The 23,314-nt window shown below is 54.1% G+C and overlaps 1 protein-coding gene across 2 annotated transcripts; it reads right to left on the bottom strand.

Moving 5' to 3' along the window:
• Positions 1 to 548: 548 nt before the first annotated feature.
• Positions 549 to 22,729, bottom strand: PDGFRB (platelet derived growth factor receptor beta). Of its 2 annotated transcripts, XM_004384898.1 has the most exons (22): positions 22,690 to 22,729; positions 21,136 to 21,459; positions 20,420 to 20,686; positions 19,624 to 19,751; positions 19,332 to 19,506; positions 18,554 to 18,746; positions 17,792 to 17,907; positions 16,173 to 16,296; positions 15,327 to 15,538; positions 12,290 to 12,384; positions 11,301 to 11,433; positions 10,624 to 10,728; positions 10,174 to 10,284; positions 8,923 to 9,082; positions 7,680 to 7,840; positions 7,018 to 7,136; positions 6,702 to 6,824; positions 5,754 to 5,865; positions 4,570 to 4,669; positions 3,853 to 3,958; positions 2,378 to 2,610; positions 549 to 1,101 (listed from the first exon to the last, which is right to left on the bottom strand). In XM_004384898.1, the coding sequence occupies exons 1-22, from the start codon at positions 22,727 to 22,729 to the stop codon at positions 906 to 908; spliced, it is 3,333 nt and encodes a 1,110-aa protein (XP_004384955.1). In that variant the 3' UTR covers positions 549 to 905. The 2 variants fall into 2 exon arrangements, with proteins under 2 accessions (XP_004384955.1, XP_012413454.1); XM_012558000.1 differs by lacking the exon at positions 22,690 to 22,729 and having other exon boundaries at positions 872 to 1,101; positions 20,380 to 20,686.
• Positions 22,730 to 23,314: the final 585 nt, after the last annotated feature.

Raw genomic sequence — 23,314 nt, 5'->3', positions numbered from 1 at the left:
TTCCTCCAAGGTCTCATAGTGGGTCCAATGCAAAGTCAGGGCCACATATTGGCCACATGTGGACACTTCCCGAAGGCATGGCAACACATGCATCACAGACATGGGGCCAGTCTTGCCCTGGAGACTCTGGTGGGTGCAGTAAGACTGAAGGTGTTAAAGAAAAGACCCCGGGACTGATGGGGCCAGAAGACATGACAGTGGCATTCTCTATGGCGGGGTTGTGCCATGGGCAGGAGCTACAGGCCAGATTGTCCTATACTTGGCCCAGTCCCAGCATTAATTAACAGCATTAATTAAGCACAGACGGCCCCAGACCAGCTCGGGCCTGGGAAAGGGGAGACTGGCATTGTGGGGAGGTGCCTTCTGGATGAAGCAATACTGTCCTGGCCTCAGCCCAGTCAGGAGCAAGAGATGCCAGGCCCCTTCCCCAGCTCTTGGGTGGATAAAAGTGCGAGGAAAAACTCATCGATCAACTGATGCCTACAGGCTGCATCTCCTTGAGGGCTGGCTGGCTGAACAGAAAAATGTTATTTACCACCTCATTAACCCCAAGAAGCTCCCCAGGGATTCCAGTTTCCCCACTTGCCAGCCAGAGAGACAATCGCAGATTGTGGTCACCAAGTCCAAACTTCCCTTCTTAGAGATGGAGAAACTCTGGCCCCGGGGGGCACCCTGGCTCAGAGTCATGTGGCCTCCCCAGGGGAAGAGGGCTGGTCATGGCCCCTGCGGTTCTCTTGCCACCTTAGCCCCTGGGGTTGGGGCGCAACGTGCCAGGGGCAGAAGCTTTCCAGAAGAGGGCAGCTGATGGGGCAGCCTGGCAGGAGGCCGGGCCAGGACAGGCCAGGAGGCGCTGGGTGCTGGGAGGTAGAGGGGGAGATTCAGGCAGGCAGGGTCGGGGCCAGCCCCTACAGGAAGCTGTCCTCTGCCTCAGCCCGAGGCCCTGGGCAGCCTGGACCCAGTGGCTGCTCTGGCCGTGGCTCCGGCTCCGGCTCCAGCTCCAGCTCATCCTGGGGCTGAGGTTCCAGCTCTGGCTCCTCTTGGGGCTCCAGGGGACTGTCACAGGAGATGGTGGAGGAGGTGTTGACTTCATTCAGGGTGGAGCTAGAGGGCAAAGTCAGGTGAGTGAGGAGGGAGGTGCTGGCAGGGAACCACAGTAAGATAATAGCAACGTTAGTTAAGAACTTTGTATGTCTGACCTTGCGCCATGTACCTTATGCACTTTTGCTCATTTAATCCTTGTAAAAACCATGCAAGGCAGGTTCTGTGAGGAAAGGGTAGCCCAGGGGGTTACATAATTGCCTGAAATCACATGGCTGGTAAGTATTGGAGCTGGGATTTTGGAGCAAGTCCAGCTGGCTCCAAAGCTCCTTCCTCCCTGACCAAAGTGTCCATCCCCTGAAGGTACACCATCTCATTTAATCCTCACAACAAGTCCCAAATAGAAGCGCTCTTAGGGTTTTCATTTTACAGATGAGGTAACAGCTTCTGAGCAGTGAAGCAGCTTGTCTGAGGGGACGGAACAGGGCCAGCATCCACCCCCCAAGCTGTTTGAGCTCTGAGCTTAACTCCTCTCCACGCTGTCTTGCTGGAGTCTTGGAATGTGAGTTTCTTAAACAGTCAGAGCTGGGCCTTCAGGGCCTTCGAGGGCCTTCAAAGTCCTGTGTGCTCCTAGTGCATAGGGAGAAACTGAGGCTCAAAGAGGAGAAGGCTCCTGCCCAGGTCTCACAGCAGCTAGTGGCAGAGCTGCGCTCGAACCCAGCCTGGCCACTGCACCATGGGGTGGATCTTGTTTTGGGGGTGGGTCTGTCCTCAGGGGGAGCACTTCCTCCTAGCCAAGGGGAGATCCTGTCTGAACATCAAGCCCAGGCAATAGCTGGGCCTTCCTCCAAAGCCCTCCCACACTGGAGGCAAAAAAGCAAAGCATGAATCTCCTTTCCAGTCTGAATTCTGGCCTGAGCCCTTACAGGTATCTCTGCCTCCTACAACCATGCCAGGCTCCCTGGGGCCCTCAGGGCCTGGTGCAGAAGGATGGACCACAGACCCAGGGCTAGCCATGACCCCAGGATAACAAGTGGGGTGCTGAGGGTGCTAAGTAGGTTTTCTCCTTCTCCTTGGGGAAGAAGAGATGGCCTATGGGGCTCTTAAAGGAAAAACGCTATCTTGCAAATAAGTCCCAGCCCATTCTTTCTCTTACCAGCCTGTCCTTTCCACCTGAGGGCATCATAGGTCAAATGAGCAGGAATAAGTACTATTTGTTGGCAGGAATACGTACTTACCCTAGGTAACTGGCTACTTCCAAGGCAGGCCTGACAGCACACATATACACTCACATACACCATGCACACGACTCCCTTGGGCCCCAGGCCAGGGTGGCTACCTTGCAAGGCTAGGGGAGCCCTCCAATGGCCCCTCATCAGCAACCTCGGGTTTGGGATCAGGCAGGGGAATGATATAGTCATTGTCACCCTCGTTGGGCTGCACAGCAGTGTAGAGGACGGAGCTAGTGTCCAGGGTGGAGTGGAGGCCATGGAATCCCGGCAAACGGGCTTGGGAGCGAAGGACGGCTGGGTGGTCACTTCTCAGGAACTCCTCGTCCACCTGCTGGTACTTCTGCTCCGCAGGGCAGAGAGAGCCGGAGAAACGTTGATGGTCAGAACCAGAAATGCCTTCCAGGACCATATAATGGTTAGATTCTAACCCTGCCCGTCTCCCCTTACATAACTAAGGTAACTGGTGCCCAGAGAAGAAGCCCTGTTGGTGCAGTGGTTAAGTGCTCAGCTGCTAACCAAAAGGTTTGCGGTTCGAACCCACCAGCTGCTCAGTGGGCAAAGATGTGGCAGTCTGCTTCCGTAAAGATTCACAGCCGTGGAAACCCCATGGGGCAGGTCTACTCCGTCCTATGGGTCACTGTGAGCTGAAATTGACTCAATGGCAATGGGTGTGGTGCCCAGAGAGGAGTTACCCAAGGCCACACGCTGAGCTGTGTGCTCACCTGGCATCTCACATGACAAGGTGAGCTCAGGTCGCCCAGGGAGGGAGCAGTTAGTGGACCAGCACCCGAGGTCCTAACACTTCTCTCCACTTCACGGCAGACCGGTATGGGCTCTCATTTTGCCTCAAACTCCTTCAACGGGCCTCAGTTTTCCTCACTATGAGGTGGTGATGCTCACAGTTCCTCTCACTGGCCCCTGAGCCATAGCGGGACATGGGGTGGGGCTGGGGGTAAGAGATGGACCAGGTTTGGCTATGTTTGTGCCAAATGGGAGACCCTGGCGGCACAGTGGTTAAGAGCTATGGCTGCTAACCAAAAGGTCAGCAGTTCGAATCCACCAAGTGCTCCTTGGAAACCCTATGGGGCAGTTCTACTCCGTCCTATAGGGTCACTATAAGTCAGAATCAACTTGATGGCAATGGGTTTGATTTTTTTAGGGTTTTTTTTTTTTTTGGTGCCAAATGGATCTGTATCTCCTTCTCACGCTAATCCCTGCTGTGAGGCAGAGGAGGGTTTAAGACCCTACCGGCTCTATTTGCCTCGTATGCACCTGCAACAGCTTCCTAGTGATCAGGCCCCTAGAGGTCACCTAGTTGGGGCTGTTCAGACTTTCTGAGGAGCACCTGGATTTGGCATGGGTGCAAAGGCACGTGGAAAAATACACAACAAATGGGGCTGTAGGCTCAATCCATCACATAGGATTTCATTTCAATAAGCTGCAAAAATAAATTAAAACCACAGCCCCAGCCCATCCCTTCCTAGTACCAGCAGGGAAACTGAGGGCAAGGGGGGACTTACACCCAGTGTCTGACTTCTGGATCAGACTCTTTGTTCCCCATCCCTCCCCTGCCTCAAAATACCTTTTTGTAGCCCTCGCCCAGCAGTCTCTCAAGAAGCAGTACCAGCTGGGAGAAGGGGGGCCGGATCTCAAACTTCTCTTCCCAGCACTTCTGCATGATCTCGTAGCTGCAGAGAGACAGCAGAGGGGGTCAGGGTCTCTGACTCAGGGTGCAGGGGGCAGGGCTGGGGTGGGGTAGCTGAAGGCTGCTACCTCTCAGAACAAGTTGAGCAACACAACAGAGCTGGGAAGGGTGGGAGATAAGCGCTGTTTTTGCCAGTGTCTCTTCTCCTATTACTCTACCTGGATATTCCCTTGGGAACCCCTCCCTCCAACCCAATCCTGTGGTTCCAGTGGGGTTGACTACACCTCAGTGAGCACATGACTCAGGTCTGGCCAATAGGCATTTGGATGGGCATGTGATCTTAGCTGAGCCAATGAAAGTCAGCTCTGGGACTTTCGCTGGGACCGTATGGAAGAAGCACGGATGTACAGCTGGGGCTGGTGCAGCCATCTGGGCAGTGCTGGCCCAAACATGAAGCCAATATAAAGCAAAGCAGATTCCGAGGATAGAAAATGAGATTCCTGATGACATCATTTGAACACCTAGATCCAGCTATACCTAGACTTTTCAAGATCTCTAAGCCGATAAGTCTATCTTTGATCTAAGCTGGTTAGAGTTGGATATCTGTTGTTTACACTCCAAAAATTCCTCTCAAATGCGTGAGAATCCACTCACATCTCGTCTGATGCGTGGACAGGCTGGGCCATGCGGTAACCTCGCTTGATGGCATTGTAGAACTGCTCGTTCATGGGCAGCTCCGGATAAGGGGTGCCACCTGTGGGAGGGGCAGAGATGGGGTGGTTGGAAAAGTGGCAGGGTACCTCTTCTACAGGACAGGGAGAGGCACACCAGCCCTGGCGTGGGGTGAGGGTGTAGTGACCCTCAGCATTAGGAAATGTGGGTGTTCTGGGTTGAATTCATGTCCACTTGGAACCTGCAAATGAGACCTTATTTGGAAATAAGGTCTTTGCAGATATAATCAATTTAAGATGAGGTCATTGTGGAGCAGGGTTGGCCCTAAATCCATTATGACTTGTGTCCTTATAAGAAGAGGGAAATCTGGACACAGAGACACAGATACAGAGAGAAGACAGCCATGTGAAGTGGGAGGCAGAGATTGGAGTCATGCCACCACAAACCAAGGAATGCCTGGGGTTAACAAGCTGGAAGAGGCAAGGAAGGAGGCTTAGAGGCTTTGGAGGGAGCATGGCCCTGATGATACCTTGATTTTGGACTTCTAGCCTCCATAACTGTGAGAGAATAAATTTCTGTTGCTTTAAGCCACATAGTTGGTGGTACTTGTTTACGGCAGCCCACGAAAATTAATACAGTGCGCTCCTTCATGGGCTCTGAACAGAGACTGCAACCTGCCCCAGAATTAGAAAACCAGAGAACAACCAAGACAGGCGGGCATTTTGATTTTTGTTGTTAGGTGCCATTGAATAGATTCCAGCTCATAGTGATCCCATGTGATAAAGCAGAACTGCCCATAGGGTTTTCTAGGCTGTAATCTTTATGTGAGCAGATCGTTAGGTCATTCTCCCATGAAGCTGCTGGGTGGGTGTGAACCACCAACCTTTCAGTTAACAGCCAAGCGCTTAACCATTGTGCCACCAGAGCTCCTTGGTGTTTTGATACCACTGTGCAAAGCCCTCAATACTCAGATGGGGCAAGGCCCTCACTAAGGCCACAGAGTAGTAAGAAAGTAGCAGAGCAGGGACTTGAACCAGAGCCCCTTACCCCATCCCAGCACCCACCCATCCCACAGCCCCAGGCCCCAGCGGGCAGGAGGGCAGAGGTATGATCGGTCAGGTGGATGTGCCCACAGGTGTTGAGGGCTGGGGAAGAAGGAAGCGCACCCAGGGTGAAGATCTCCCAGAGCAGGATCCCAAAGGACCACACGTCACTCAGGGTGGTGTAGAGGCTGTTGAAGATGCTCTCGGGGGCCATCCACTTGAGAGGCAGGAAGGTCTGCGGGAGGTCAGGGCGGCTGCTCAGTGCAAGGCGGTGCAGCCTTTGCTCCCTGCACCTGGGGTGGCAGGAGGGGCTGACATTCCCACCCCTGATTCTTTCTTACTCCCTAGTCCCTGTGAGGGCTCAGTCTCTGCTGCACACAGCTCCCACACCCAACCCAGTGCTGCCCAGAGGAACAGGAAGCCAGCTGTCTTCTCTCACTAGCTGAGGACATGCAGCTCCTGTCCCTGGGAAAAAGCCCCACAGTCTGAGGTTCCTCACAGAAGAGGTCCCCCTTCCTGACCCCAATAGATGCTCTTTGTTGGGTGGGGTGTGGGGTAGGGGAGACAGGGACATACCAAAGCCCCACCCAGCTCTCATCCTGGCTCCCTTAGATCTCTGGGAGCCTCATGCCCCCTCCATCTCTGGGATTTATTGTCCCCATCTGGAAAGTGGGAAGATGAATGGGAGGACAGGATGGCCACATTTTAACCAAATCAATCCCAGCTATTGCCGGTGATCTACTCATATGTCTTATCATGTCATCTGGGTTTCTTCCTCAACCACACCCAGCACATGGGGCTGCCCACCGCCACCACTAGAACACATTTGGCTGGCTCCTCCTTTCCACCCACCCCTCGCCCTGACCAACATATCTGAGCCTGCCCACCCCACTTCGCTTCCCATCCCTCCATGCACAGCCTGGCAGGCACGGCCTATCCCAGCTGGGCAGGTCAGGACATGAGGCCCAGTGCTGATGTTCCATGAGCCTCAGTCACACTGATCAGAGGGACTCTGTTCCTGGGCTCAGATGTCCACAGTGACACTCCACAGGGGCCAGGGAAAGTACTCACGCTGCCTTTGGAGATATAGTTTGAGTCTCGCATAATGTCACGAGCCAGGCCGAAGTCACAGATCTTGACCAGCTTGCCCTCGCAGATCAGCACGTTCCTGGCCGCCAGGTCTCGGTGGACACACTGGGTAGGGGGAGAGGGGCTGAGGCCTTGGGGGCAATCATAGGAAAAGACCCAAGGGCCACACAAGTGTGAGAGCACTCGCTGTCCCCAACCAACAGAGGGGACACAGTTGTCATATGGGACCATGTAACTGGAGGACTCTGCCTGAGTGACCCATCTCCCATCACTCCCATCCTGCCCCGGCCACACATACGTTCTTGGAGGCCAGGAACTCCATGCCATTGGCGACCTGGTAGCTGAAGCCCACAAGGTCCATGTAACTAAGCACTGGGGACTCGTTGATCAAAGTTGCCCGACATGTCCTCTCGGGAGCTAGAGGAGAACAAAGGGTCACCCACGTTCCCGAGGCCCACAGGTCATCTGCCCTCTGGCTCATGGAGACTGAAAGGCTACTGAACCACTGAGCCTTCCCGAAAAGGAAAATGATTCCTAATATCTAACTTTAACCTTTCCTACTTTATCAGAGCCCTCATTGGCCAGAAAAGCTTCTGGCATTCGCTCTGGGGCCACCTTTGCTCTGCCTGCCTGCTTCTCAGGGATACTAGACCAGCCAGGGGCTATTCTGAGCACGTCACTCTTCCCCAAGGCCCCAGGTGGCCAGGTTCTCTCCCCATCCCAGCTCCTCCCCTCCCTGCGGGCTGTGTGCAGGCCCCTGAATCCAAGGCCCATGAACAGGGGTTCATATTGGGGCTCCCTACACAGCAGCTTTAGGCAGGTATCTAGCCTCAGTTTCCACATCTATGAAATGGGCACAACAGGCCTTCCTCCCAGGGTTGTTGCAAGGCTGGGCATGTGAAAGGCTTTGAAAAGAATGCCTCACTGCTCAGGTGTGAGGTGAGAACACTATCCACTGACCAGAGGGGACGTAGTTGTCGTAAGGGGCCATGTAGTTAGAGGACTCGATGTCTGCATATTTGACGTCCCCTTTCATGTCCAGCATGGGTACGTAGTCCACCGACTCATCCTTGCTCATGTCCATGTAGCCACCGTCACTCTCCCCAGTCACGGACACATGGCTGGGAGTGAGAGAAGCACCATAAAGGGAGCGGCCACAGGCTCTCCCTTCCCTTCCCCTCCTGGCCCTCTGCTCACCCCTGGGCCTGTGAGGCCCTGTCACTCATGTATTTCCTCTCACTCACTCACCCACCCTCCTTTAGTATGTCACAATGTTATGATCATGCGTTGAGCCCTTTCAACCCCGTCAGGCCCTGAGCTGGGTCCTGGGCTGCCAAGAAGACATAAAAGCCAGAAAGCTCACACTCAGAGGCGATTATAGCACCTGAGGACAAAGGCACGAGATGGGTGTGAACACAGGCTCCTTTCTGTGGCTTCTCCGCACCACCTGGCCATGATGCCCCGTGAGTGCCTGACCACAACCCACTGTGGGCAGCACCAGGCTGCCTTAATACCCCTGCCTGCTGCATCAGCTCCCGAAAGAGCTGCACCACTACATGCACATGTGTCTCTGTGGGTAGAAAAAAGACTGGAAGGAAATAGACCAGAATGTTGGGGAGGACGGGGATGAGCTTTACTGTCTTCTGTATGCGTTTCTGAACTTTCTCTTGTCTCTGCAATACACACATATTGCTTTTGTAATCAGCAGAAGAAACAAGAAATGTTATTTTTGGAAAGAAGAGGGGAATTGAGTTGCCTGAGGGGCATGGGGTGGGGGCACTGAAGAGGGAGGCTGGCGTGGAGTGCAGGTAGGGGTGTGAGTGGGAGCCTGGCCTTCTTCCCTCCACTGCCTCTGACTCCCATGTGCCCTGGGACAGAAGTGGCTCAGGGGAGGAAGACATCCACAACACAGGGAAGGCGTGAGGACTCGAGGAGGCCATGTCTGCCAAGTGCTGGGGCCAGGCATACTGTGGGCGGCCAGTAGTAGCAGCTGATCCCACCACTATTATCATTGCCCTTATTGTTATCCTCTAGCCTGGGGTGGCCAAGCCCCCAGGTCTAGGACTGACTTGTGCAACAGTCCTGGCTCCAGGAGCAGTGCTGCTCCTCCCCAGCCTCAGTTTCCTCTCCTGGACTATGAGGAGTGAGCCGGTGCTCTTCAAGTTCCCCCAAAGATTCAGGTGTCTGACCTCCCTTCTGGTACCTGGGCAGAGGGAGCCCGATGGGCAGGGCATTGCTGTAGAGCTCAGCGCTGGGTGGGTGGCGCTTGTCGGAGCAGTGTTGCAGGAAGGTGTGCTTGTTGCGGTGCAGGTAGTCCACCAGGTCGCCATAGCGGCAGTACTCAGTGATGATGTAGATGGGTCCTGCGGAGGGACAAGCTCAGGGATGGTCCCCGGAGGTGGGGGTGGGTCTCGGACTACCCAACAAGGCTAATCACAGCCTGGATGTGGGAGAGGCAGTTTGGTATGATGGTAAGAGGTCTTGGCACCAGCCAGACTGTTTTTTCCCTGCCTCTGCAACCATGAGCAAAGTACTTAGTCTCCCTGAGCCTTAACTTTCCCATCTGTTAAGTGGGGCTAATAATACCCATCTCCTGGGGCTGTTGTGAGGACTAACAAGATAACACCTTTGTCAGCTCAGCTCAGTGCCTGGCACCTTGCAAGCACACACTGTTATTAATATTTAGCTTTTATTGATATTTTTTTTAAACTAAAGCTTGTCTTGGAGCCCACTATATAAAGCAGATAAAAGCAATGACTTATTATTATCAGTGTACTTTTTAAATCCAAATATATTTTCTGAAAGCCAACCAGCTGGAGCTTGAAACTATCAATGAAAACAAAAATTTTGAAATTGGTGGTCATTGCAGACACAAATTGTCCTATGCATGCAAATGTACTTCTGTATTTTGTGTTGGCTGCACAATACGGAAGAAAATCCCCAAATCACACAATAACCAGCTGCAAAACCGCAATAACATGTTCTGCAGCCTAACCTGAAGTCAGATTACTCTTCCAGTAAACACAGCTGGCAGGAGCAACTTGATTGCATGGTTTGAAGAAAAGCGTTCCTAGGTTAGCATACAGGTGATCCTCAGTGTGCGCACACTGGCATGGCTAAGCGTTCGGCTGCTAACCAAAAGGTGGGCAGTTCGAACCCACCAGCCGCTCCATGGAAATCCTATGGGGGAGTTCTACTCTGTCCTATAAGGTCGCTATGAGTCGGAATTGACTCGAGGGCAGTGAGTTTGGTTTTTTTGTTTTTTTTAGTTTCACTAGTTTCTAAATTCCATGCCCATCTGGGTCTGTGACCTGAGGGCACTGGGAAGGACAGGATGGATGTACCTCCAGCTGGAGCGTCCTGTTGGCCTTGGGACTGAGGAGAGGGCAGGGAGGGGCCAGGCCATGCCCACCAGGCATTTTGCCAGAGTCCTCTGGGGCAGTGGGTTTTGTACCTCCTTTGGTGCAGGCCCCCAGCAGGTTGACCACGTTCAGGTGGGGCCCCAGATGACTCATGATCTTCAGCTCCGACATGAGGGCCTGCTTCTCACTGCTACGGGCTGTGGCTGAGGGGAGGGGGAGCCTCAGGCAGGGCCTCTCACTGAGGCCCCATGGAGGCCCCACTGGAGTCTACTCTGGCTCTTCTACCCTACCCTGTGCTGTAAGACCCAGCCAGCCTAGGATTGTGAGGATCCACATGTGGGAGAAGGGAGTGAGGGTGGGAGGGAGGTGGGGGAAGGGAGGAGGAAGAAGGAGGGAAAAAGACGCCAGGGTGAGGCACTGTCTTTCTGGCGCCAAGAATATCTGAAATCAGGCCTGCTTTGGGAGTGTCTGTTCATTTGGGGAGGGCAGGGGAGAGGTGGGGACCCACAGGTGAGGGGAGGGAGCAGGGTCTCAGCACTCACATTTCAGCATCTTGACAGCCACCTTCATCGTGGCCTGAGAATGGCTCAGGCCATGTGCCGTGGCCTCCACCACCTGCCCAAAGGCCCCAGAGCCGAGGGTGCGTCCTGGGGTGGAGGCAGTCTCTCAGCTCCCAGCCCACCAGGAAGCTGCATCCCCTACTCTTCCCACCCAAGGGTGGGAAAACCACCTTCTGAGGTCAACCCAGGCATCCCTCAAACCACCCTGGACTTAAAACATTCCCCTACAAGGAGGCTCCTGAAATCACAATGCTTTCTAGTCTTTCTGGTGTGCCATCTAAGTCCTGCCTACTTTCTGCCCCATCTTTAGTCCCTGGAAGCCAGCCTCCCTCCCCAGACAAGCACAGCTCCTCTGCTGCCCCTCAGCCACCCCAGCTAACCAAGCACTCCTCCTGTCCTCAATTAATACGTCCTCTCTCGCCCCATTTGAAGGTGAGGGTTCCATCTCACAGAGGTGCAGGGTCATAGGACCTTAATGCTGGGTGGTCCCTGGAGGACCTCATCCATCCCATTGTACAGATGGGGAGATTGAGGCCTAGAGAAGGCAGACATCAGCCTTAGTTCTCGAAGCTAATCATGACAAGGCTGGGACTAGACCCGAGTGTCTTCCCTCCTGCCTCGAGTCCCCAGACTGCCACGTGGGGCCTCCCTGGACTGACCAAGCACGAGCTGGTCCCGCGGCAGCTCCCATGTGGAGTCGTAGGGCAGCTGCATGGGGTCCACGTAGATGTACTCATGTCCATCGGAGCTCACTGACTCGATCACCTTCCAGCGGATCTCATAACGTGGCTTCTGCAGGCCCGAGATTGGAGATGGATCATTAGGGGGAAGTCTGGACCTTGAGACCCACTAGATCCAATTCCTTACAGAACAGATGGGCAGGTGTCCCTGAGGCCCAGAGAGGGGCAGAAGCATGTCTAAAGTCACACAGCAAGTTAGTAACAGAGCCAAGGCCTTCGTGAGCTCAGAGGGAACAGGCACTAAGGGGCCCTGGCTGGGAGGTGGCAGAGGAGCCTTCAAGACTTGACAGGCTGAGAAGCATCTGACAGTTGAGAGCCTGGTTCATCAGAACCTCCTCACCAGCTACTGCCAGAGCCTCAGCTGCTCCTCAGAGCAAAGGACAGTGACATGAGGCAGGGACACTCTGCTGGAGGTGGGCCCCTCCTGGTGTTGGGTTTGAGTCACAGCAGAAATCTGAGAAAGATGTAACCTAAGAGTGTTGATATCATAGGAGGTTGGAATCCCAGAACTGTAAGTCTTAGAATGAAGGAATCATGAAGTGTTGCACTCATCATTCAGGAATCACAGGATGGTGAAATCCCAGAACAGAACATTGAAATGATAGATTAATAGGCTCAGAATGCATTTCAGTGGAATCATGGGAGTGTCTGTGGGTGAGAACTGGAAGAATCCTGAAGCCCATGTAGTACACTCCAAAGGTCCCGTGCCCTGGGATAGGCAGGGTGGCCTGGACCAGGCCAGAGTCGCCCAGGCTGCTGGAGGGAGGTAGCTCAGACACCCAGAGTCACTCTACAGCAGGGCTCTGTGTGGGCCCCAGACATGGCCAGGTCATGCAGCATTCACAGAGGGCTGGAAGTCCATGCAAATAGTATGCCAACCTGCACCCCATAGGCAAGGAGAGGCTTACCTTCTGCCAGAGCATGATGAGGATGATGAGGGAGATGACAGTGAGGACCACTAGGGCCAGGATGGCCGAGATCACCACCACCTTGAAGGGCAGTGCTGGAGGCAGAGAAGAGAACAGGCCCTAAGCAAACAGGGTCCTTGGCAGCTGCCCTCCCCCTGCCACCTCTGGCACCACAAATCCCTCTCTGCCCATCCTGCGTGGAACAGAAGCCCCACCCCAAACGGCCATGATGTCAGACTCTCCTCTCTGCATCGTCTCCTGCAAATACCCCTCATGAACTGCCCCCAGCTCAGATCTCTATCAGCCCCCATAACCCTTCTGCCCTCGCTGGGTCAGTCAGGCCTGTCTGCCCTAGCTCCATTCTCTAGAGCCCCTGTTAGACCATCAGCCCCCCGAGAGCTGGGCTGTGGCTCACCTCTCCTCTGAACCATGCCCTCGCTGGGACCATCATAGCTAGAACAGGGCTCTATGTTCCATGCCTGAGTGACTGACCAAGGGACGGAGTGACTGGGCACTGAGGGAGCAGTAAGATTAGCCCCCAATAGGCTGAGAAATCCAGACTGCAGAAGAGAGCCTGTTTCCCCCCGCCACCACCCCCCCACCCAGTCTCACTCTGATTCCCCAGGTGAGGTCAAAGAAGTAGTGACAGTGGCTCTAAAGTGCATCCCCCAGGGAACGGTGGTAACCAAGTGGAGCTAACATTGGGCCCAAGTCTTCAGTCTCCTCCATCTCCAAGGCCTCAGCCTCTCTGCTGCCCAGCATCCCATTTCCTCCCACTTCCTGAGCTGCCTGCTAGACCCCCACACCCACCCAGGCCAGACCCTCATCTGCCTCCTCTGCTCTGCCCCACTGGCCACCGACACATTCCCCAGAGGACTTACTCCCCTCCTCCTCTGTCCCCCATCTGCCCTTTTCTGCGCCCAAGGGAGCCCTGTTCCTCCTTCTCCGTGGGGTCTCTTCCCTACCCCTCCTCCTCAGGGCTCCAGACCAACCTCACTCCTCTCCCTGGTCGTGGGAAGGAAGCCCACATCTTCCTGGCTGTAGGGAGCCATCTCTGGCTAAAAGAGGGGCTCTCAATCCAGCGTCCCAGTGCCAGGTGGGCTGGTGCATGGCCTCCCCCTCAGGCAGCACCTGAAAGCTTTACTTCTGCCTTTGGTCAGAGCTGGTCTGTTGCTCAGGCTGTCCCACCCCTGTTGCCAGAGGCCCACTTGCTCAGGCATATGTGTGCATATGTGGGAGGATGGGTGAAATCAAACCAAACAACAACAAAAAACCCCGAACCCGTTGCATCCAGTCGATTCTGACTCACAGTGACCCTATAGGACAGAGTAGAACTGCCCTATAGTGTTTCTCAGGTTGTAATCTTTATGGAAGCAGACCACTACATTTTTCTTCCATGGTGCAGCTAGGGGGTTTGAACCACTGACCTTTTGGTTAGCAGCCGAGCACTTTAACCACTGTGTCACCAGGGCTCCTTATAGGTGAGATAAAGGTATTAAAAAATCCCACCCCATCCTACCAGAGGGCAGGGCAGGGGGGCAGGGGTGGGTACAAAGAGATCTAGATGCAGTGTAATGTGTGCTTACACGTGTTTGCACACATGCAGACAGACATATGCATGCACAAGCCCGTGGGCCTGCCTGCGTGTACACACCAGTGTGTCCATTATGCTTTACATGGTCTTCGAGGCCCTGCTTGATCTGCTTTCTGCCTACCTCTCTAGCACCATCCCTTACCACTCCCCTCCCCTTTATCTCTTCTACCCCACTCCCAAAACACACACATATTCTAAGCTCCAGCCAGACTGAATTCCTTTCATTTCTCTGAGACCACCTGGCCTCTGGGCCTTTGCACAGGCTGTTCCCTCTGACTGGACCACTATTCCTCACCAGGCTGACTCCTAGTTATCTTTCAGATTATAACCTGAAGTTTCCTTTTTCCAGGACACCTTCCTGAATCCCACAGCCAGGTGTGAGGCCCGTCCATCCTCCAGACTTTCCCCACAAATTGCTGATCCCCAGAGTGGGATGCCTAGTTCCTTCTCTGCCTCCTCTCTCGGGACTACTGGACTGTGAATCCTAGGAGTGCAGGCAGGACTGGGCCTTTTCGTCTCTATACCTCCACTGAGAAGTTGGGTCCCTTTAACTATATATTAAATGAAGAAACGGATGAATAAATGAAGGACCTGCATAGAGGTTACCTGAATGCACAGGGATGGGCAGGGAAATATGCAAAAGCACCTGGGCACTGGGAGGCACTGTTTATATGTACCAGAAGTATGCACGTACATGTATCTACTAACAGACATGTGTAAGTGTACGGGACTTGCGTTTGCACACTTTTACAGACAGGTGTGCTTACAATTATATACTTACAGACATGTACTATACCAGTTTGCACACATGCACAGGAATTTTACATGCACACATATATGCACACAGAGGGCATAGCTTTGTTTGCACATGTGTATAGGGACCGTGCACCCGTGTGCATATGCATCCAGACGTACACTCTGGGGGTTTATATACATGTCTGGGGATTGGGCATGCTCGTGTATGCAGTTTACAGACATACACTGGATGAATTTACACACATGGACAGGGATGGTGCATGTTTGAGTACATGCTTACAGACGTAGACTCTAGCTTTACACATGTATCTGGGAATTGGGCATTCTCCGTACATGGTTTACAAATCTACACGTGGAGGGTTTGCACCCGTATCCATGGATCAAGCATCCTCACGTACATGACTTACAACATATACAAAGTTTACCCAACACTTAAGCAGACAGTGCTAGTCACATACAGGGTTTATAAGCATATACCTGTGCATGTACAGTGGATGTACACATGTACTGATATTGCACATGCTTGTACATGCTTAGAGATGTTCTGGTGTATTTCACATGCTCCTGGGCACCCATGGGCATACTGACTCTCTTCACCCGCTGTGGGTGTATGGGAATAGTCCCAAATATGAGGGGACAGGGTGGGGCTGAGGGGTTGTCAGGGGCCGCCAAGGCTGGCGGACTCACAGTGTGGCACCACGGTGACCTCCTGTGCATCGTAGCCCAGCAGGTTGCGCAGCGTGCAGCGCACGGACAGCGGCTGATCCACGCGTTGCAGGCGCAGCGTGCTCACCACCTCGAACTCCTGCTCTTCTGCCCAATATGTCACGTTAGTCTCCAGCTGGCTCTCCTCCTCGGAACTGTTCCCCAGGGGTGTGGGTGGCAGCTCGCGTGGACACCTGCCAGAAAAGCCAGCCCGGCACCTTCCAGCCCCTTCTCTTTTGCAGACGGGGAAACTGAGGTCAAAAGCAGGCCTTGCCACAGGATGGTGGTAGGAAGGGCTAGGGCGTGGCCAGTTACTGCTACTACCCACTGCCTGGTCCTGAGCTGTTTCCTCCTGCAGTCCCTCAATTGACCAGCAGGTGATGCTCCCACTCCAGAACTGAAGACTGAATTGCAAAATCCATTCCTCTCATTTGCTAGACTTGCAGACTGGGGCACAGAGATGTTAAATTACTTGCTCGGAGTCACACAGTGAAGGCGGGTAGAGGTAGACCCTGAACTCAACTCTGCCTCTGCCCACTACGTTAGAATCTGCCCTAACCAGGAGTCCAGAGCAGATCTACTGGGTGGGTGAGGTCTCGGGGACACATACACTCACTGTGCTGGGTTGAGGGTAGCTCAGAGGTCAAGGTAAGGAAAAGGGACACTTTAGGTCATGCAGAGCTTCATGGAGGTGGTAGGCTGCCTTCTAGATGTGGCTTTAGCCTGGAACAATGTGCCCAGAGGAAGGGGATGGACTAGGGGACATTCACTGGGTCCTCCTAGCCAGCTATGGGTGCCCTGGGAAACTGAAGCCTGAGGTCCACTCACCTCTTGAGGTCACTGCAGGTAGACCAGGTGAGGTGTGGCTGGGGCATGCCCCGACCACGACAGCGGACTGTCTGCTCCCCGCTGGCTGGGTGGCTCTCGCTCAGCTCTAGCACACGGACAGGGACTGTGTGGAGAAGGGACAGGATCAGGCAGAGGAGTAGGGGTGGGTTGTCGGAATAGACAGTCAGTGGGAAAGACGGGAAAGGTCCTCCTGAAAGACCTGGCCCAGAGTCTCTTGGGGGAGAGGGGGCGTGCTGTAGACCGCAGGTGAACATTAAATACCAGGAATCACGGTGTGAAAACGGACGGATTCCCCTTCTGCTTACTTCAAAGGGAAAGCCTCAGTAGGATGCTAGTCCAGTCTTTAACACCTCTCTGAGACTTGCTAATCTTCCCTTTTACCAAAGAGAAAGCCGGCCTCAAGCCCAGAGCCCTGGGCAAGCAAGAGCATGGAGCTAGAATTTAGTAACATTACTTTGTTTTCTCTGAGTTTATTTTAGTGGTTACTTTATATTTATGACATGTGATGCTGATTTTCTATTTACAATTGTGAGATTAAATTTTTTCTTTCAAAATAAACTTATTTTTAGAAAGTCAATTGACAAAACATTAAGCCATTATCATGTCACTCCTCCCGCTCAAAACCCTGCAATGGCTGTTCTTTTCATTCGGTAAAAGTCAAACTTCTACTGCCCCCAACACCCCTAACTACCTGATCTCATCTCCCACTACTCTCCGCCTCAGTCCGTTCCAGCCACACTGGCCTTTCTGCCATTCTTCCAACATTTACTCCTGCCTTTGCACGGTCAAAAGCCTTGGTAGCACAGTGGTTAAGAACTCGGCAGCTAACCAAAAGGTCGGCAGTTTGAATCCACCAGCCGCTCCTTGGAAACCATATGGGGCAGTTCTAGTCTGTCATATAGGGTTGCTAGAGTCCGAATCAACTGAACGGCAATGGGTTTGGTTTTGATTTTGCACTGCCTGGGATGCCCTTCTCTCAAATACCCACTTGGCTAATGCCCTCACTTCCTCAAGTTGTCACCCAAATGCCATCTCAGTGAGGCCAACCCTGACCACCCTATTTAAAATTGCAACACTCAACACCTGCCTGCCCTAGCACTCTCTATCCTTCCTGCCCTACTTTTTATTTCTTCTACAGCACTCATTATTTTCCATGGAATTTGTTGGTCCCCATCCCTATTGTTTCATGCTTGTCTCCCCCCACTAGACTCAAGCTGCACAAAGGCAGGGCCTCAAAAATCTTGAACAGGACTGGCATATTGTAGTCTCTCAGTAAACATCTATCGAATTAATAGTATAGAGTAAATAGTATGTGAGATGGAAAAACTGTGGTAGTGCTACATGCAAGCCCGAGGTTTTGGAAACACCAGTCTTGCCCGACAGCCTCCATGTTCAGATGGGGAAACTGGAGCCCAGAGGAGGGCATGCCAGGGTCCCACAGCAGTGTGTCAGTGTCAGAGCTGGGCCTAGAACCCAGTGTCCTGAGTCTGGGCTCCCTCTCTTGCTCCTCCTGTGAGGGGGTTGGACAGCGCAGGATGAGAAGAGGAATGGGGGCAGGGAGGGGCAGGGGCAGAGAAGTGAGTGGGTGGGCTCCTCACCGTTGACCTGCAGCTGGAAGGAGAGCTGGGCCTCAGCGTCCTCATGGAAGGCCTGCATGGTGTAGCGGCCAGCCTCGGCCACCTTCACCCGCACCAGTGTCAGTTCTGATATGTACCTGGGAAGTAGGACAGGCCAGGAGACCCGGCTGTCAGAATTGGAAGTGCCCTAACAGTCCTCCCCGCCCTCATTGTACAGACAGGAAAGCAAGGCCCAGGGAGGGGAAGGGTGCCAAGGTCACATGGGTGTCAGTAGCAGCACCAGATCTCAAACCCATAGTCTCCTGAGTCCATACCCAAGGGCAACTCCATGAGCCAAGAGGGAGGACTGCCCTGTCCACATCTCATCCCCTCAGAAAGTCCTAACACCGCTTTATCCTACCATACTGTACCCTATGTCTGGCTGCTTCTCTCTAGCCTCAGGGCTATCATCTAGATGTGGCCGTGGCCTGCCTGGCACCCTCCTCACCAATCATCCAGCCTCCTTCTCCTTGGCTGCCCCCTTGCTGGCTCCACCCATCACAAGGGTAATTAAACATCTGGGCGATCATCTGACTCTGTTTGTTTTCCCTACTAGACCAGAAAGCCAGGGAGGGATGGACTGCATCTGCTCTGGTCTCTGTGGCATGCCCAGCGCCTTGCCCAACACGTGGCTTGTAATAGGCTCTCAGGAAAGGCGGGGTCAGGTTTGTTGAAGGCCGTGGGATGCCTGGCGGCTGCAGAGAGCAATAACTTCAAGAATCAAGTGGGCAGGCGGCTGCTCACCGGGTCTCGGACACATTGCGCATGGACAGGGAGATCTCGCCAGTGCTGGTGTCACCCAGGGTGCGGTTGTCCTTGAACCACATGACCGTGGGCGGTGGGTAGGCCTCGAACACCACCCGCAGTGTGCGGCTCCGGTGCAGATCCGCGAATTGTACAGGGTCCAGCTCTTCCAGCAGCCGCAGATAGCCGCTCTCTGCAAGAGGCGGCTGTCAGGGGCGGGGCCCGGGGCGGGACTATGTCCTGCCACCAATGGGACGGTGCCTTCTGGAGGGGGAGGCGGGCATCAATCGAACTCCAAAGGAATCCAGTCTTATGGGGGCGGGGCTTCAGGCTGTAGGACCCGAACCCGCGATGGAGTCTTCAGAGCTGGGGTTGAAGTTGGGACTTGGTCTGGAGCATGGGTGAATGTGGAGCTGATATTGGTGCTGCGGCTACATTTGGGGTTGGGACTGCCGTTGCAGTTTTCATCTACAACAATGGGCGTGTTCTGGCTGGGGATTGTGGCTGAGGTGAGTTGCAGCCTGGGACTAGCACTGAGGTTGAATTTGGAAATGGGGCTGCCTGGAAGCGGGACGGTGGTTGGAATTTGAAATCGGATAGGAGCTGGAGTTGGGAATAGGCGGGGAATCTAGACTGGAATTAGGGTTGGATTTGGGGCTGACACTGGGCGTTGGTTGGCACTGGCCTGGGATGCAACTGACATTACCCTGGGACTGTGACAGGGTCTGGTCTGGGTCCACCTTAGATTGGGGGCTGGGGCTGAGCCCAAGGTACACACCGACCACAGTGATATTGATGGCCTTTTCATCCTGACGCTCGTTCACACTCTCCAACACATTGCAGAGGTAAGTCCCTGAGTCGCCCAGCTCGGCGTTGGAGATGTGCAAGATGGAGCGGATGTGGGAGGGCACATCAAAGAGGAAGTCCGTCACTGGCTCCACCAGCCGCCCACTCTGGAGGGACAGGTGGGATAGGCCCCCCAAATCAGGAGGGCTCTCCAGGAAGTCAGGCTGCAAGCCCAGATGTCCATCCCTGCCTAGCCACTCCTCCAACCTCTGGCCCGACATTACCTCCATGCGAGGGTATGTCCACCCAAAGCTGACAACCTCGCTTCCGGTCACAATGCACATGACGGTGATGTTCTCGCCCTGGCGGACCACAGTCTGCACTGCATTCACCGAGACATTGATGGATGACACTGGTGGAAAGAGATTGGCTTAGGCCTGGGGAGTTTGCCACCAGCCACCAGCACTTCAGCTTGGGGATGGGGTGGGGTCAAAAGAGGGAAGGAATGGCTGGTGTGGAAGATACATTCATTCAATAAATATTTACTGGTCACCTACTTACTATAAGTCAAGTACTATTCTAAGCACAGGAGCTACAGCAGTGAGCACAACAGACAAAATCCCTGCCCTTATGCAACTGACATTTATTGAGTACATACCATCTTTTGTTTTAATTAATCTCCACAATAATCCTTTGAGGTAGGCCGCCATTATTACTCCCATTTACAGAGGAAGAAGAAGGCCCAGAGACATGATGTGCCTTCTGCAAAATCACTCAGATGGCAAGACAGCTAGCATTCAAACCCAACTGGCTGCAAAAGCTGTACCTTTGCCCACCATGTTATACAGCCCAGCTCTGTCGCTCAGCATGGTGCAACCTTGGAAAAACTCCATCCTCTCTCTGAGCCTCAGTTTCCTCATCTGTAAAATGGGGAAAACACTACCTCCTTTCCAAGGCTATAGTGAGAGTCCATTGCAAAAATGGAGTTGCACAGTTTATAAACTGTAAAGAGCTATACCACTATGAAGGGGTATTCTTGCCTCTGCTGAGCACTAGGCCAGAAAGAGAAGGAGGGCTTACCCTGGAGGCTGTAGACATAATAGGTGTCAGAATCCACTTCTCTGTCCCCGATGGTGGTTTTGCAGACATAGGTCTTGTCCTCAAAGATACCAGAGAAGCCACGTTGGTGGTCATAGGGGAAGGGCAGTGGGATGTCCACTTTCTTCTCATGCAGTGTCACCACCAGCTGTGGGTCTGTCACCCGGCATGGGATTGTCTTTTCAGATACTTCCATGACAAAGATGAACGAGTCATCAGGGTTGATAGGAAGGAAGCCCATGGTGGGATCTGCCAGGAGCGGGGCCAAGACTGAGGGTCAGAGAAGCTGGGCACCTGGCTATCCCCTGAATCACTGTGTGATCTTGTGCCAGTACTGTCCTCTCTGGTCCTCAGTCTCCCCACTACAAAATAAGGATGCTGTCAGAAGTCCCTTCGAAGAAGACAAGCTACAAGTTGAGGGCAGCTGGTATGTGAAGTGTGGAGAATGGACATGGGGACCGAGCAGGAGCAGACTGGAGCCAGGAATGGGGTGGACTGATGGGGAGTGGACAGATATCAGATCAAGGGATAGAATGAGCACACTCCAGGACTGACTGGGTTCCATGATTCGTCTGTGTTTCTAGGATCACCGCACTTCACGAGGTCACTAAAGCACTCTGAGCTCCCCACCCCTCCCCCAGGTGCCTGCAGTTGAGAAGGGGCATGAGGGTGCCGACACACAAGCCAAGGGCCCTTACCTGGCACAAAGATGTAGAGCCGCTTTCGCTCACTGGACTCCAGCCCGTGGGAGTCATTGTAGGTGCAAAAGTATTCTCCTGTGTCTAGCCCAGTGACATTGGTCAGCATCAGCATGCTGGAGAAGTTTCCATCCTGGGTCTTGACCACTTCCTGCAGGGGCTTCTCGGACAACCGTTCCCATACCACTGGAGCTGAGCCCAAGCAGGTCAGAGTGAGGGTGCTGGAGATATTGAGGACAAGTTCTGGGCCCGGGGGCATGATGAACAGACCATGGGAGGCCTGTGGTCCCAAGAGCAGCAGCAGGGGCAGCAACAGCAACTGGCCTTTGGGAGAGGAGGCATCACAGGTCAGGGCACCGGGGCCTCAGGACCTCTCTCCAGAGCTGAGCCTGGGGAGAGGTCATATATGTCCAGACCCAAGCCTTGCAGAGCCCTCTTATCCAAAACAGACTGCAACGCTCCCCTCATAGCCCTGAAGCCTGATCGCCCAGTGTCAGCCCCCAGAGACTCGTCTGGCCTCCCTGGACTCCCGATCTCAGTCTCCTTAGACCCCTTAGCCTCTGAATCCTTTAGAAGTGCTGTGTGCAGACCGTGGGCATGAGAAGGCATCAGGAAATCCTCAGGAAGCAATTCCCAGGCCTCTAGTTCCTGAATTACTTCCCAGGTCACTTTCTGAACCTTTTCCCTGCAGCTGCACAGGTTCTTCCCAGAGCCCAGAGCCCAGAGGTGGCCCTGTTCAGGGGCCTCAGATAACACAGCATGGGGGACAGACTGTTGCAGGAGAGATGCTGAGGCCCCTGGGGACTGGGGTGGGGGGTTGTTAAGTGATTGGTGCCCTTGCTCTGCTGAATGATCTTGGAATCCCCTGCGGAATGATCTTAGAAGTCAAGCCCCCAGCCTCGGCAGGGAGGGTTCCAGGGTGATGAATATAAGGCAGAGTCCAAGTGGGTGGGTGGTCAGTCCACTGGTCACACATCCTGCCAAATAATCTGACAGTCTGTCCAGCAGACCTTTGACTGGTCCTTGATTGCTTGGTCAGCCAGCCAGTCATTGGGAGCTGACTGCATGTAGTGGGCAGGGGTGAGGAGAAGGGTATGGATGAGATCAGAAGCCCAGGCCAGCGCTTGGGAGCTCCCAGCCTAGCAAGGGGTCCGGGCTGGGGGGTGGGGACTCAGGAAGGCCGTCAGGGGGTGCTCGGCATTCAGACCAGGACAAGGCACTGATACTTGTGAGTGCTGAGGAGAGATGGGGGTGACAATTGGGGGCTGAGGTGGTGACAGTTGGTGGGTGCTATGGGGTATGGAGGGCCAAGCAAAGGATTTGAGCTGATGGCTCCAGACAAGTAGGAGCTCACTGAAGGTATCTGAGCTGAGGGATGGGCATGGAAGGAGGCCTCCACAGAGACCCACTCAAAATAGAGGAAATGGAGGCTCACAAGCAGAGTGATGCTCCTGCGCTCCCATGCCCTGGGCTAGTGTGCACTAGCCCTGCCAGCTCCAGGGTGCTGCTGAGCGGCTCCCCCGGGGCCCCTTCCCCTGCCCCCAGCCTACCCACCTTTGAGGACTGTTGCTGGCACCACACCTGGAGGCTTCATGATGTCCTGCAGAGTTAAACAGCGGTCAGGGCCCAGGGCTGGCAGAGGCAGCGCCAGGGCCCATCTTAGTACCTGGGTCCTGCAGAGCCACCCAGCCTCTGTGTCCATGGGACTGGAGTCAAAAGTCACACACATCTTAAGGCTGAAACGGCACTCATGACCACAGGCCCTGTTACCTCCCCACAGACCTCAGCCTGGACCCTGCTTTGGCTCCCTCTCTGGGCCTTAGTTTCCCTGAATATACAGTGGGGGTGGTGGAGGTTGGGCTGGATGATATCCAGGGGCCTGCCAGCTCTGACAGCCCATCCTCCGTCCTCCGGGTGACAGCTCCAATACCAGGCTCTTATCTGCCAGGACAAATATTTGGGAAAGTGTGATGAAAGGCCTGGGGGAGAAGGAGGGGGCAACCCAGAACCCAGTGAACTCCTGCAGCTCCGCAAGCACAACAGGAAATGAAGGCGGCAGTGGGAAGGGAAGCGGGGGAGTCAGGGCTGTGGAATGTGGGGGGGGCCATCCCCCCATGCCTGGCCCCCTTTACTCAGCCCAGAGCAGCACAAGGAGGCCCAGGGGGAGAGGGGCCGGCCC

Source organism: Trichechus manatus, unplaced genomic scaffold (genome assembly GCF_000243295.1).
Source record: "Trichechus manatus latirostris isolate Lorelei unplaced genomic scaffold, TriManLat1.0 scaffold00130, whole genome shotgun sequence".
Taxonomy (NCBI): domain Eukaryota; kingdom Metazoa; phylum Chordata; class Mammalia; order Sirenia; family Trichechidae; genus Trichechus; species Trichechus manatus.
Note: the sequence above shows the minus strand (reverse complement) of the source record. Positions and strands in the feature narration are given on the sequence as shown.